Genomic DNA, 15,067 nt, shown 5'->3' on the forward strand with positions numbered 1-15,067 from the left:
TTTCAATAAGCATTAAATCTCTGTCTCATGTTCTCTGATCTGTGGCTTTCCACATTTAAGTACTGATTATTTTATTTTCCCGTTGATTTTATTTTCCTGTCTCATTTACAAAAGTCTCTTTTAATCACTTTGGAAATGTTCATATAACCAGCTTCCGTGGATGGCTTACAAACATGTAAAAGGTGAGAAGTAAAAGACTGGTGTGCTCTAATCCTGGTAATTCCTATCCTCAGTTGTTGGACAACAAAAACAAGACTGCTTTTCAAATACACTATGCATGCATAGTTTCAGTGAATAAGGAGTAGTCATTAGCCTTATTAGTTGAAGATATACTTAAATGAATTCCACAGAAATCATTGATCTTGGGGATTCACTTTGAAAGGAACAGCACAGTAAACTTTGTAAACTATAACAACATAATGCAGGAGTGAAGGGGTTCCATCTTGCAGATTTTTTCTATCAGAATAGGCAGATGTATGCTGGTGATTCTTTTAGTGTGATTCTAAGGCTTTCTACAAGACTTGCTCTTTTCAGATATTTCTGAAGAACCTCCTTCTCTTCCTTTTTATTTCCCTTACTATCAGACCATCAAGAGGAGCTGATGTTCTTTTTAAAGCTTATTAATTCATCCCTTGTATGGAGATCTGCAAACTGCATGGAGCACTCATTTCCCAGACACTGACCTCAGCCTCAGCTCATACCCCAGCTATGCCCTTTACCATTCCATCTCCTCACAGTCCTCAAGGGTTTTTCCTTGAAAACACATTAACCTATTTTCAGTCAAAGTTGCCATTTATTGTTCTTAATTTTAATGTTCTTTACTTTCATACATAATGTAAGTAATAATTTCAAAAGGTGTTTTATTGTTTAAATAATAATCTTCAATATGCAGGTTCTTAAACCAATAGGATCGTATTTTCTTTTTCGTGCCACCATCTGAAAGACACAGATACTTCTGCATTCTCCCTGCAGACTAGTGTCATGCTTTCACCCTGCAAACCGCTGGTTATTCTAAAATTAATTCCTCTTGCACAGACCATATAAAATAATTTTGACCCATCCAAGTTGGCAGTGCCATACTCTGGTCCATAATTTTCAGTAACCATCTCTTTCTTTGACAGACACAGAAGTCTGTATGAAAGAAGAAAATGTTTTAATCTTCAATAAACCTAAAAGCAATAATTTTGACATAATAAAATTCTGGGCTTACCTGCAATGCACGACCATAGGTCCAGCATCAGGCGGATTACAGGTCTTGACTCGTCGCAGGAAAGCTAAGAATGGTGTTGGGTGTTCTGGGACACCATGGTCAGGCCAGGCAGTGAACTGGAATTGCCTCACTTCCCTTTTCTCACTTGAACCATTCTAAGGAATTAAAAAAACAAACAAACAAACAAAACAAAACAAAACAAAACAAAACAAAACCTTCATGACAAAATTTTAATTTGATGTCATATTGGCACTCTTGAGTGAAACAACTGCGGTAGCTTATGTAGAGGAGAAGATCATTTAAATCCCATTTGGGAACACAGAAACCGAACTCAAGCTATGGAGGGAAATGTTTCTTACATTCTGTATTACATGCTTCAAACAACGCATGAGCTTTAACTATATGGCAAACTAATGCATCAAAGCAAGTGGCTGTGCTTTAGTTAATATAAAATAATTGCATTCAGTTAATAGTCAATTTAATATTCAACAGTCAGTTAATAGTCAATTTAGTTAATATAAAATAAATGCATTCAGTTAAGTTGTTTTTCATAGTGAGAATTTTGTATTAACCTACAAAACTCCATGCTGAGATAAGAATATACTCTATCAGTAGAAGTGTTTCATGAAGGGGAAATTTTTCATGAAGGGAAGGTGGGGGGGAGAAAGTGGAAATTGAAGAGGGAAAAGGAAAGGAATTAAATACCTTGTAAAGTGCAAATGTACGAACACAGTATGTTGCCAATTCAACAGTGTCTAAAAGGGTTACTTGGATCAGTCCATAAGTTTCTGTGCCTCTGCTTGGCCAGTACTGATCACACTTCACCTGCAGCGAAGAATATAGAATTATTTCAGACATTAAAACTGTCATTTGTTACACACCTGAGCATATATCACTGTAGGCTTTCAAAGTATGTGGAGTCAGAATGTTCAACAAATGCTATGAATCCAACACAATAAATCTATTTTATTTTCCATAAGAATTGTTTTTCTGATAGTAATGCTTATAATAACTTCTTCCAAAAGTTAAAAGTCAAAAATATCAGTAAGTATAGATACAATTAAAAAAAATCAATTTACAACAGCTAAAAATATTATGACTATGGTTTAACCTGGCCAGCAGCTAAGCAGTGCATACTAGAAGGAAAATTACAGAATCACTGAATCACAGAATTTCTAGGTTGGAAGAGACCTCAAGATCATCGAGTCCAACCTCTGACCTAACACTAACAGTCCCCACTAAACCATATCCCTAAGCTCTACAACTAAACGTCTTTTAAAGACTTCCAGGGATGGTGACTCCACCACTTCCCTGGGCAGCCTGTTCCAATGTCTAACAACCCTTTCGGTAAAGAAGTTCTTCCTAACATCCAACCTAAAACTCTTCTGGTGCAACTTTATCCCATTCCCCCTCATCCTGTCACCAGGCACGTGGGAGAACAGACCAACCTCCACCTTGCTACAGCCTCCATTAAGGTACCTGTAGAGAGCAATAAGGTCGCCCCTGAGCCTCCTTTTCTCCAGGCTGAACAAGCCCAGCTCCTTCAGCCTCTCGTAGGACTTGTTCTCCAGACCCCTCACCAGCTTCATCACCCTTCTCTGGACCCGCTCAAGCACCTTGATGTCCTTCTTGTAGCGAGGGGCCCAAAACTGAACACAGTACTCGAGGTGAGGCCTCACCAGAGCTGAGTACAGGGGGACAATCACTTCCCTAGCCCTGCTGATCACACTGTTTCTTATGCAAGCCAGGATGCCGTTGGCCTTCTTGGCCACCTGGGCACACTGCTGGCTCATATTCAGCCGACTATCCACCATCACTCCCAGGTCCTTCTCTGCCATGCAGCTTTCCAACCACCCCTCTCTCAGCCTGTAGCGCTGCTTGAGGTTATTGCACCCCAGGTGGAGGACCCGGCACTTGGCCTTGTTGAACTTCATACAGTTGACCTCAGCCCATCGGTGCAGTCTATCCAGATCCTCCTACAGAGCCTTCCTACCCTTGAGCAGATCAACACACGCACCTAACTTGGTGTCATCTGCAAACTTACTGAGGGTGCACTCAATGCCCTATCCAGATCATCGATGAAGATATTAAAGAGGACTGGCCCCAGCACTGAGCCCTGGGGAACGCCACTAGTAACTGGCCTCCAACTGGATTTGGCTCCATTTACCACAACTCTTTGGGCCCGGCTATCCAGCCAGTTTCTAACCCAACGAAGCATGCGCCAGTCCAAGCCAAGAGCAGCCAGTTTCTTGAGGAGAATGCTGTGGGAAATGGTGTCAGAAGCCTTGCTGAAGTCAAGGTAGACCACATCCACAGCCTTTCCCTCATCCACCAAGCACGTCACTTAGAAGGAGATCAGGTTCGTCAAGCAAGACCTGCCTTTCATAAACCCATGCTGACTGGGCCTGATCGCCTGCTTGCCCTGCAAGTGCCGCGTGATGACTCTCAAGATAATCTGCCCCATGAGATTGCCTGGCACTGAGGTCAAACTGACAGGCCTATCATTCCCCGGGTCTGCCCTATGGCCCTTCTTGTAGATGGGTGTCACGTTTGCTAGCCGCCAGTCAACTGGGAACTCCCCCGATAGCCAGAACTGCTGATAAATGATCGTAAGCTCCTCTGCCAGTTCTCTCAGTACCCTCGGGTGGATCCCACCCGGCCCCATCGACTTGCGCACATCCAAGTGCCGTAGCAGGTCACCAACCATTTCTTTGTGAATAGTGAGGGCCACATTCTGCTCCCAATCCCCTTCCACTAGCTCAGGGTACTGGGTATCCAGAGAACAACCGGTATTGCCACTATTAATTATTATAAATTCTATATTATAAATTATCAAAATATTATAAATTATAATTATAATTAAAATATTTAATAATGATGTATTATATAATAATTATATATATAAACAATCATATAAATATGTTATAAATTATAAATATTATATAAATAATTTATATAACTATTTGATAATTATAATTATAATTATTAAAATATTAGAAATTATAATTATTATAAATTATTATTATTATTATTATTAAATTATCTCTGTCCTAGCCAAAACCAGGACAAAGACCTAAGTAATTCCTCTTTCACAAAGTAGAATTTAATAATAGTATCAATCGAGTAAATATGCAAGCTATTGAATATCTGCCATATGGAATACATTTCACATTGGTCCCATAACATATAAACATTGCTCTGATGCTAGTATAAAACACATTTAATGTGTATAGAAAGATCTTAGTAAGACATTGAATATATTTGAGAAATAACACAGAGAGAAATAAAAGCACGAGCAACTATTAAGTACATTGTGAGAAAATATAATTTCTTTCTCAGCTCAGTATTATGAAACATATAAAAAAATATGCTCATGGACATTTAAAAAACATGATTTGACAGAGAAAATTCATTCAAAACATTTTAAAAGACACTGGAGTTTCCATTCAGAGAAATCTCCATTTAAAAATAACATAGATTAGAACATTAACAAGCTGAAATAATTCTGAGTAAGAAGATGCATTGAAGAACCATAAGTTTATAATCTTTTCTGAGACTCAATGATTTTTTTCAGGTAAAAAAATAAAATAAAATAAAAAATAAAAAATAAATTAGAATTGAAGTTACTCTGAGAAAAAGAATGAAAAGTTCCTAAAATAATCATAGAAGATGTTGCTGAATAGTAGGGGGATTAAAGGAAAATCTTTTGCTTTCATTGACTGATGTGTTAAACTGAATCAGTATCAGTTTTGTTTGTAACAACAAATTCTTATGAATTAGACTTGCATATACTAGAGAAAGGTGTATTCAGAGTTCAGTAATAATGCTTTGTAGTTGTTTAACAAATATCTTCATTAATCACTCTAAGCCAGATTCATCACATTCAGTGAGAATTAAGCAAGCTGTAAGAAACAACAGCAGAATATTGAACAGTATTTCTGATAACAATGTAGGTTATCATACTAATCCAGAAAAAATAAAATAAAATAAAATAAAATAAAATAAAATAAAATAAAATAAAATAAAATAAAATAAAATAAAATAAAATAAAATAAAATAAAATAAAATAAAATAAAATAAATAAAAGATTCCCTAAACCAGAAATTTTAAAAATTCATCTTGGAAACCCATTTGTTCTCTAGCTTTCTCATTCTATCCACTAAAGACTTAGAATACTTTCAAATTCGCCAGTCATGAGTAGCTTTTGCTTTCAAATCATTTTAGTTTGAGGATTAGAAGGCACAGATTAATTATGGTTCAGAAATCACATTTTGTGAACAAGTAATCTACATAAACAGAAGAATAAAAGACTGACCACTGAAGCAGGTGATGAATGTTCATTAGATGCAGTTTTTACAGAAAGTGATAGCTTAATTTATAGATATGGAGTTGAAACAAAATAACAAAAAATGTTTATTGATATTACAATCTAGAAAATTATATAAATTGTGTATAAACTATACAAAAATACTTATATGCAGGAATTACGTAAATCCTTCCTTGTGCCACTGAGCGAAAAAACAATTGTTAGGTACAATAAGTATAAATATTAGGTATAAATATCAGTGATTTATTTTGCAGGATTCCTAATAGTAAAAGAAGCCATGTCACCTTCTGAAAATCAGACAGAAAGCTATATTTTCAATTGAGTTATTTTAATATAGTAAATTTTGTTTCCTTTTATCATTAACATAGGTACAGTGTAACTTGCTTATCTATATTTTAGCCAGAAAAGTTGTGGTTTGTTTTATTTCCTATAGGATAACACCTTATATATGTTTTTTAATGGAAAATTTTGTTTGTAATCCTGTTGAGGTACACTAGACTAAACTGGTTTGGATTTGAATGATTTTTTAAAAATGAATAAAATTTTTAGAAGACTCCATGCCACTTTTGATAGAATGAATATGAGGAAAGTGTCTGCTTACCTACTACTAAATGTGTAGTTCACTTTGTCCTTCAGATATTTCCCACACATAAATCATACACTCATAGAAGCAATGGCAGTTCTAGAAAGCATGCCTGAGAAGCTGACTAGCTTTCTCACTAGAGATTGGATGAAAAATAACTTCCAAATTTAATAGAGAGATATCCATTTTCAACACAAAAATTAAATGGAAACTGAGAACACATTACACTACCAACACCTTTGAAAACAACAGAAAATACCCATTTTATTTTGTTGTTGTTGTTGTTGTTGCACTCTCTTAAAGGACTTTTTACCATGCTGTACACCAGAACTAACTAGTTGTAACTTTCAAATATGTTCTCAAAAAACAGTTTTCTAATGTATTTCCATCTGAGATACTACTGGGGAAGTGTTAAGTAAAGGAACCGGAAGTATAGTAATCTACTGTTAAACATATAACTAGATTCAGAAAACTGTACAAAATTTCTCCTTTTCATCTAACCTGGAAGAAAACTCATATGCTCATATGCCTGATCTTATATGATCAGATTTTGTTTTTACTCATTTATGAGTTTTTTTCTAAAATAAACTCCAATAATTTTAGAATTTTTCTAAAATATGTTCTGTGATAACTAGTTTATGCAGAAGACTGTTGCTAGAAGCTGACACTGGAACCCGTTCAAAAATAAATACGATTTGTAAAGCATTGTATATATTACCTGAAATTGGGAACCAAGGAAAATATGTACCAAGTTTTTAGAAAGAAAAAATGATTTTAGACAGATGTGAATTTGAAATTCTTGAAGGGTATATGCAGCATAAGTTGATGTAACTATACATTTTATTCCTTCTGCCTCTTGTTTTTTCTCAGGACAAGAGGTCTTAAGATATGACTTTACCTACCTCTTAGACTTCTGTTTCTGTGATCATAAATTCTACATTTCCAACACTCCTAACAATTTACCTCTGTGAGAGATCAGAACATTTTCCATTGGCTTTCACCATCAAAAAAAAAATAATATATATATATATATATATATATAATTAATTAATTCAGTTGCTATTTTCTGAGAGACTGGTCCTGTAAAAAGTTTTATCCAACATTTTCAAAATGAACTATGCTACAATGCCACCCTGCAGTGCTTAGTTTATTTTCAGAGGTTACACATTAATAATTTTCCACACAGAGAAAAAAATAAATCTCAAAAAAATAAATCTCAAACCTCTTGAGTCACCCAAACTTTAAAAATAAATGTCAACAAGTCTATTTTGATTAGTGTTTGATAAATGCATTTAACGTGCTTAAGATGCTTCTGTTAAGGGGAATTTCTTCCTCACTTGTATATGCTGTTTAGAAAACTGACAGTTCTAATGTGGTAAGGTGTGGTGATGATAAAGTGTTTCTTTCTACAAAAATAAAGATGAAGGAGTTGATTTATTTTCAGACTAAGTCACAACAAGCCTTTGGTGAATTTCATGATCCTCATCCTCTTCTTACCCACCCAATTCCCAGTTTCAAGGGTTGAGCTTTTCCTCTGCAGACTATATTCACCTGTATGCAGTGAGAGCTTTTTTGTCCCCCCAGCTTTACATGAATAAAGAAAAAATAACATCCACCGATAACTCTCTAGTGTTCTCTTACCTGTCACTAAAAGTGGCAAGGAAAAGGAAACACACACATGAAAGAACTCACTGGTGCTTCTGAAGAGAAATTAAATTGCCTGTAATGACAAGCATACCTCTAACAGTCCCTATCTCTGGATGACTGGTTGCATACTGCCAAGCCACCACATCTGAGATGAGAGCAGCTCCCAAAAGACTAGAAATATATTTTACAATCTTGTAAGCACCATAGTAGTAGACACTGCTAAAAGACATAACTAATGACAGCCACTTTCAGTCTGCCCCTCCAACATTTTCTTTCTCTACAATTCTTACACACAGAACACCCTTACTCTTCTTGGAAGTGTGGGCAGTCCCTGCAAGCAAAAGTAAAAGAAAATATAAATGCTTTCTTTTCCATCAAAAATGAGAACATTGAGAACATTTCAGACTTGAGGAGTTTAAGTAGCTGCCAGAGTTCTTAAGAATATTTGTGGATATTCACACTTCAGCAAGTTACAGACACTAGAGAGGGTGATGTCTTGCACCAACAGAGCTGAAGGAAGTGTATTTCCATATGAACATATGAATACAAGGATTAGTGACATTCAAGGGTAGAGAAACAGGTAGAGAAATAATTTTCCAGTACAAAGTTCCATCATTCAGGCTGAAAAGCCCCTTCAGGTGATTCTTAACACATGAGCCAGCTGTTACAGACACGAGATTATAAGGGCAAAATGCAGTTTAGGGAAGACATAGTAAACTAATAACAGGCTGATTCATACAGTGTATTCCTTGCTGTAAGAATAGCATATGAATTATGCTAAATCTGAAATAACAAATAACAGAAGTATGTGACAAGCTTTTTTCCTTTGGTTTTATTAACAATAGCCTTTTGCAGACAAAGATTTCAGAGGACATTTTCAAACAGTCTTGCTTCAAAAGAAAGTGACTCTACAATGCTGAATTATAACAATACTTGTGCAATAAAAAAATAGTAGAGGAGGTGGAAGAGGGTGGATGGGGGGGGGGGGGGGGGGTTTGGTTTCTTTCCTTTGTTTCTCACTTCTCTAGCTTGTTAGTAATAACCAATGAATCTTACCATCTTCCTATGCCGAGTCTGTTTTGCCCATCACAATAATTACTGTGTGATCTCCTTGTCCTTATCTCAACCTTTGAGCCCTTTTCATCATATTTTCTCCCTGTCCCACTTTGAGGAGGGGAGTGAGAGAGTGGTTGTGGTGGAGCTTGGCTGCCCACTCGAGCGGAACCACCACAAGGAAAAACAAGGAAGTTTGAGGGAATGGTTTAAAGTAAAAGAGGGGAGATTTATATTAGATGTTAGAAGGAAATTCTTCACTCAGAGGATGGTGAGGCACTGTAACAGGTTGCCCAGAGAAGTTGTGGATGCCCCATCCCTGGAAGTGTTCAAGACCAGGTTGCATGAGGCCCTGCATAACCTGAGGTAGTCATTGGCATACCTGACCATGGGACAAATCCTGATCATGGGACAGTTTTGATTAAACCATTGTCTAAACATATGCCTCAGGAAAATGTTATTTTCCATAAAACTATCACCTTACCTTAAAGCAAAGTGAAAAAATACATCATTGATGAGCACTGAATCAAAAAATGAAAAACTTGGTGGTGCTTTGACAAGCATTTGTGACAGGAGGAGGTATTGCAATACCTTTTCAATTAGGTTTTGAAAGCTTACAGTGGAAAAGACTGAAGAATTCTACAGAATTTGCTCCATTCATAACATTGTATTCTGGAAGGTCTTTCAACAGCTTTGCTGCAAAGTTGATTTCTTTCTCTTAGAGGCCCACAGGAGGAGAAAACTGTTGATTGCCATGATCTTTTTAACAGCTTTTCATGTGCTGGAAGAGTAATATGTTTTCTTTCACTGTTTTATATATAAAATACATCCAATTCTTTTCCCTGTATATCATTGCTCCAACATCTGATTGTTGACGTTCTCCTCTAGATTCTCTGTAATTTACTAATATATTCTAACATGGAACATTCATTCTGTATGTCCCCAACTCCAAATGTGTATAAGCCAAAATAGCCAGACAAGGCCTGAGAAAACTACTTGCAGCCTATATAGTGGTGTTAACAGCATGCCTTTTCACATAACATTAACCCTGCTTATAGTATAACGTGTACAGCTCTTTTTCTGAGTGACATGCAGTCTAAGCTTTAGCTGAGGCCCCTTTGGATAGCACTTCCACCTGTTATATGCCTAGAAAAATGGTCTTTAGGTGGGTGTACTCTATGTTAGCATACATTCATGATTAGGTCATGGCACTAGTCATGGTCATGGTCAGGCCATGGGCACTGAATGAATTAAACACCTATGACTGACTGCTTTTAAATGAGAGCTGTGCCCCTGAGAATGCTTCCAAAATGAACTGCCATATGGCTGAGTTTTACAGTTCAGATGAGATAGACGATGACTCCTCCTGCTCTAACTCCTACAACGGTACAGGAATTCCTGGACTATGGCCATCACATTCTGTAACAGTGAAAGAAAACAGTACAAACCTACACAATTTTATTTTCATTTTTGTAAATCTGGTGAACACATGGTGTACATGAGTTTAGATTTTTATTTATTTATTTATTTATTTTCCTTTTGGCCAGACAGCTTTCTCATTCATTCGCCTCCTGACTCATCTTAGTATGCTGAGAACGCTAAAGAAATGAAACAAAATTCCAATAGTACATTATTGAATAAGAAGTTATTGGTTTTCCACTAAAACTGGGTACTGAACAATGAAAAAAAAATGTAGATTTAAATTTAAATTTAAAATTGTAGATTCCCCTCGCTACAAGAAGGACATCGAGGTGCTTGAGCGGGTGCAGAGAAGGGCGACGAAGCTGGTGAGGGGCCTGGAGAACAAGTCCTATGAGGAGCGGCTGAGGGAGCTGGGCTTGTTCAGCCTGGAGAAGAGGAGGCTCAGGGGTGACCTTATCGCTCTTTTTAGGTACCTCAAGGGAGGCTGTAGCGAGGTGGGGGTTGGCCTGTTCTCCCACGTGCCTGGTGACAGGACGAGGGGGAATGGGTTTAAGTTGCACCAGAAGAGTTTTAGGTTAGATGTTAGGAAGAACTTCTTCACTGAAAGGGTTGTGAGGCACTGGAACAGGCTGCCCAGGGAAGTGGTGGAGTCACCATCCCTGGAAGTCTTCAAAAGACGTTTAGATGTAGAGCTTAGGGATATGGTTTAGTGGAGGGCTGTTAGCGTTAGGTTGGAGGTTGGACTCGATGACCTTGAGGTCTCTTCCAACCTAGGAAATTCTGTGATTCTGTGATTCTGTAATTCTTCTTTAGTAAAATAATGTAACTTGACATGAAATAATGCTATCTGCAATTTATGTGCTATCTAGTAATACGTATGCTAGAATAATTATTAACTACTCACCAGATAAATACATGTATTTTTTTCTAGTTCCACCAAAAAGTAGATAATATTTTATTTGTATTTTCCTATACTTAAATACATTTCACAACTTTTAAAAAGAACATTTCTATATAGCTGTTATGTCCAAGAACATAAATCAACTACATTTTGTGTAAATGCTGTAAAGCACACATGCACTTGGGAATATGTTAATGAATATATATATTCTGTAATGAATTGTTACGTGCATGTCCTGATGATTTTTCTACTAATGTTAGTGAAGATAACTTAATACCACTTATATTGGATCCAGAATTTTGTAATAGCTCCAGTATAACATGTCAAAACATACTAAGGATGAAACATCTCAAGTTTATTGATGAAGCCCCGCACAACAAATAGAAATGACACAGCACCCATACTAATAGTCCCATCTATTTCACTACTGGGATACAAAATACAGGATATACGACTTTTCTACCAGGTTTGTTTCTACCTCCTTATTTCCAGTAAAAACTCAAGATTCCATATATCTGAGGATGCTCACTGTATTAAGATGTTCAATTTTGACACTACACGATGAATATTCTGTGCTTAAATATTTATATATTTTTGGTTTGCAGTATTGATGATACCACTTCCTGACAGCCAAATGACTAGATAAGGCTATCAGAATGCTCAGGTATTCAGTCAGTCATTAGCAAATTTGAACAAAGCTGGTAATATCAGTATGAAAACTAAAGCTTTCTTCATCAGAATAGCTGGAATCTGGCTCTTATTTGAGCAATCCAGCTGACAACCAGTCATGAGTGGTGTTCCCTAGGGTTGAGTGTTAGGTACTATTCTCTTTAATATTTTTACTGATGATTTGAATGAGGGAATTGAGTGTACCCTCAGTAAGTTCGCAAACAACATCAAGCTGGGGGGAAGTGTCAATCTGATGGAGGGCTGGAAGGCCCAGCAGAGGGACCTGGACAGGTTGGATCGAAGGGTAGAGCCCACAGGGATGAGGTTCAACATGGTGAAGTGCCGGGTCCTGCGTTTTCGCCACAACAATCCCATGCAACACTACAAGCCTGGGGAAGAGTGGCTGGAAAGCTATGCAGAGGAAAAGGATCTGTTTTTTGCCTGAACATGAGCCGGCAGTGTGCCCAGGTGGACAAGGAGGCCAATGGCATTCTGGCTAGTATCAGGAATGGTGTATCCAGCAGGACCAGGGTATCCATTGGCCCCCTGTACTCATCTCTGGTGAGGCTGCACCTCAAGTACTATGTTCAGCTTTGGGCCCCTCAGTACAAGAAAGACATCAAGACCCTGGGGTGTGTCTAGAGAAGGGCGACAAAGCTGGTGAAGGGCCTGGAACACAAGTACCATAAGGAGTGGCTGAAGGAACCAGGGTTGTTTAGTCTGGAGAAGAGGAGGCTCAGGGGAGACCTCATTGCTCTCTACAAATACCTGAAAGGAAAGTGCAGGGAGCTGGGGATCGGCCTCTTCTCACAGGCAACTTGTGATAGGACTAGAGGGAATGGACTGAAGTTGCACCAAGGGAGGTTTAGGTTGGAAATTACATTTCTTCTCAGCAAGCGTGGTTAGACATTGGAATGGGTTGCCCAAGGAGGTGGTGTGGTCACCATACCCGGCAATGTTTAAGGAAAGGTTGGACTTAGAGACATGGCCCAGTGGGTAATATTGGAGGTAGGTGGACGGTTGGACAGATGATCTTGGAGATCTTGTCCAGTCTTAATGATTCTGTTATTCAATGATAATTGCTAGGATCGTTATATTGCCATTTAACTTTGATCTTACTGGTGGTTTTTTTGGCAGAAGGTTCTAATCCTAGATGTCATCATCCCAGCATAGAAAATACTGCCAATGAGGTTAAGGAGGGAGTATTTTCTATCAGTTTCAAAGCAATGAAGTATACATAAAATAATTAAAAAAAAAAAAAAAAAAAAAAAAACATAAAAAAGAAGGAAAAGATTGAATTCTCTTTCAAGTAAATAATCCACAAGATACTACTCTGAAACAGGGAAGAGGACTGAACGCTTCCTCTTTGAGATGGTCTTATCTTTTGCTATAAAAGACATTTTCTATAAAAGAGATTCTTTATCTTCATCTGATCATTCAGATCAATATATACTTTACTTGACTGAAAGAATGGACCACATTCTATAGCACATAAATTCTCAGAAAATTAAATTAATTCAGAAGATCTTGGAAAAAGTAAAAAGAAAAATTGCACTGCTGGAGGAGGAGAAGAAGGAGAGGAGGACCATGGAGTAGGAAAGAAACATATTACATATTTCCGCTTAATACACTTTATAGCTTTCCTTACTGTAAGACACAACTGCTTCTCTTAATGATTAATTTTCAGTCTTTAATATTCTTCTTTTCTTTCATTCATATTAAGCCCATGAATGTGACAATTATGCTAGCAACACGCTTCTATTCACTTCCAGTGAATCCTTTTTTGATATAAATTATGTGCATGATAGCTGGATGATGGTACTGACTTTCTTTCTCTAGTCTGGCTTATGTCAAGTGAGATCCAAGTGATGATATTTCAAATGAAACCAACAAAGAGTGAAAAATCTTCTCTTTTCCTAAGGCTTTCTGCTAGGCAAACATATGAATTATGAATTTATTTTAACACTGCCATTTGATGTACTCAGATGTAAAATATGTACATTTTCAAAGCTGAAGTTAGTCAGACATGTAACTCATTCTAATGAACCAACTTTGTTTCTGCAGATGCAATTAAAGTCCCCATCTTTATCTATCCCATCCAGGTAAAAAAATCAAACTGCAGGACTACATAATGAAACAAACAAACAAACAAACAAAAAACTTAAACAAAAATGATGACATGAAGATGAAAAGTAGATGAAATTCCAGAGAGAAATGATCTTGCCTTGCAGCAAGAATAATGATCAGGCTACCAAGACACAAAAACACTCAAAAGGAATCAAAGGGGAAAAAAAAAGAAACAAAATTAGCAAAGATCTTCATCCCTAAAGGTATCTAACTGAGTTTGTATTTCATGTTTGAAATTTCACTTCTCTCCTGCTATAGATTATTCTACGTAAGAATGATAGCATAAGAAAAAATGTCAAGGAAATCTTTTCACCATATTCTTTTCACAAATAGGGATTTGCATTCCTGCTTCACCATCAATACCATTAATTACGTTATTTATACTTCATGTATTAAGAAAAGCTGTAACGTGTATGCCATATTCACAGGGCTGCAGACTCCATCCGAGTTAGATTGGAGCTGAATTATGTAACAGATATATGGTCTCTAATAGTATACACTGAGTGTATGAAAGTTATTTTATCTGTGAATACAGAATAAGCTAAATTAAGTACAAAGAAGTATACAGACACAAGCACCGAATGAACAGACAATCCATTGACTGGATTCTGTGGTCTCTCACTACACTCAAGGAATGTATTGCTGCTGAATGCTAATCACTTGTGGAGGTGGTTACTATTCTGATCACTGTTTTTGTAGCGTGAAGTCAGCAAAGGGTATATGTGGTTTAAAACTCTTGTAAGAAATTATTGAAGAGAATGAATACAATTTCATTTAGTTACACAAAAAGGTCCTTCTAGGCAGTGTCTGTCTGTTGCCTGCAGTGTTAAGATAACTATAAAATACTTCAGTAAATTTTTTGAAATTAACTGATTATTAGGATCGTATTTCTTCCTTAGCACTGATGCTGTTTAGCAGCAACTTTGTTATATAAGAAGCAATTAGTGAAGAAATAGGAAGATTTTTTTTGCTTAATTCCAAACAACTTTTAGTATCTAGACTAACCAAGGCCTGCAGTCTCAAGATAAAATAAAGCTTTCTGATAGTATTACCCTGTGCTATGTACTAATTGCCAACAGGTACATACATGTAGTGGTGTTAATGTAGGTTGAATTTACATGCAGAAAG

At 36.9% G+C, this 15,067-nt stretch overlaps 1 protein-coding gene across 18 annotated transcripts in view; it reads right to left on the reverse strand.

Moving 5' to 3' along the window:
* The window catches only part of PTPRD (protein tyrosine phosphatase receptor type D), a 1,303,784-nt gene that overhangs the window by 40,395 nt on the left and 1,248,322 nt on the right, over positions 1–15,067 (reverse strand). For all 18 annotated transcript variants that reach the window (XM_084505446.1, XM_084505445.1, XM_084505434.1 and 15 more), the window contains 2 exons: positions 1,916–2,035; positions 1,211–1,365 (listed from right to left, as the gene is read on the reverse strand). In XM_084505446.1, the coding sequence (XP_084361572.1) occupies positions 1,211–1,365; positions 1,916–2,035 (275 nt within the window). The remainder of the gene's footprint in view (positions 1–1,210; positions 1,366–1,915; positions 2,036–15,067) is intronic.

This window comes from Aythya ferina (genome assembly GCF_964211825.1).
Source record: "Aythya ferina genome assembly, chromosome: Z".
NCBI lineage: Eukaryota > Metazoa > Chordata > Aves > Anseriformes > Anatidae > Aythya > Aythya ferina.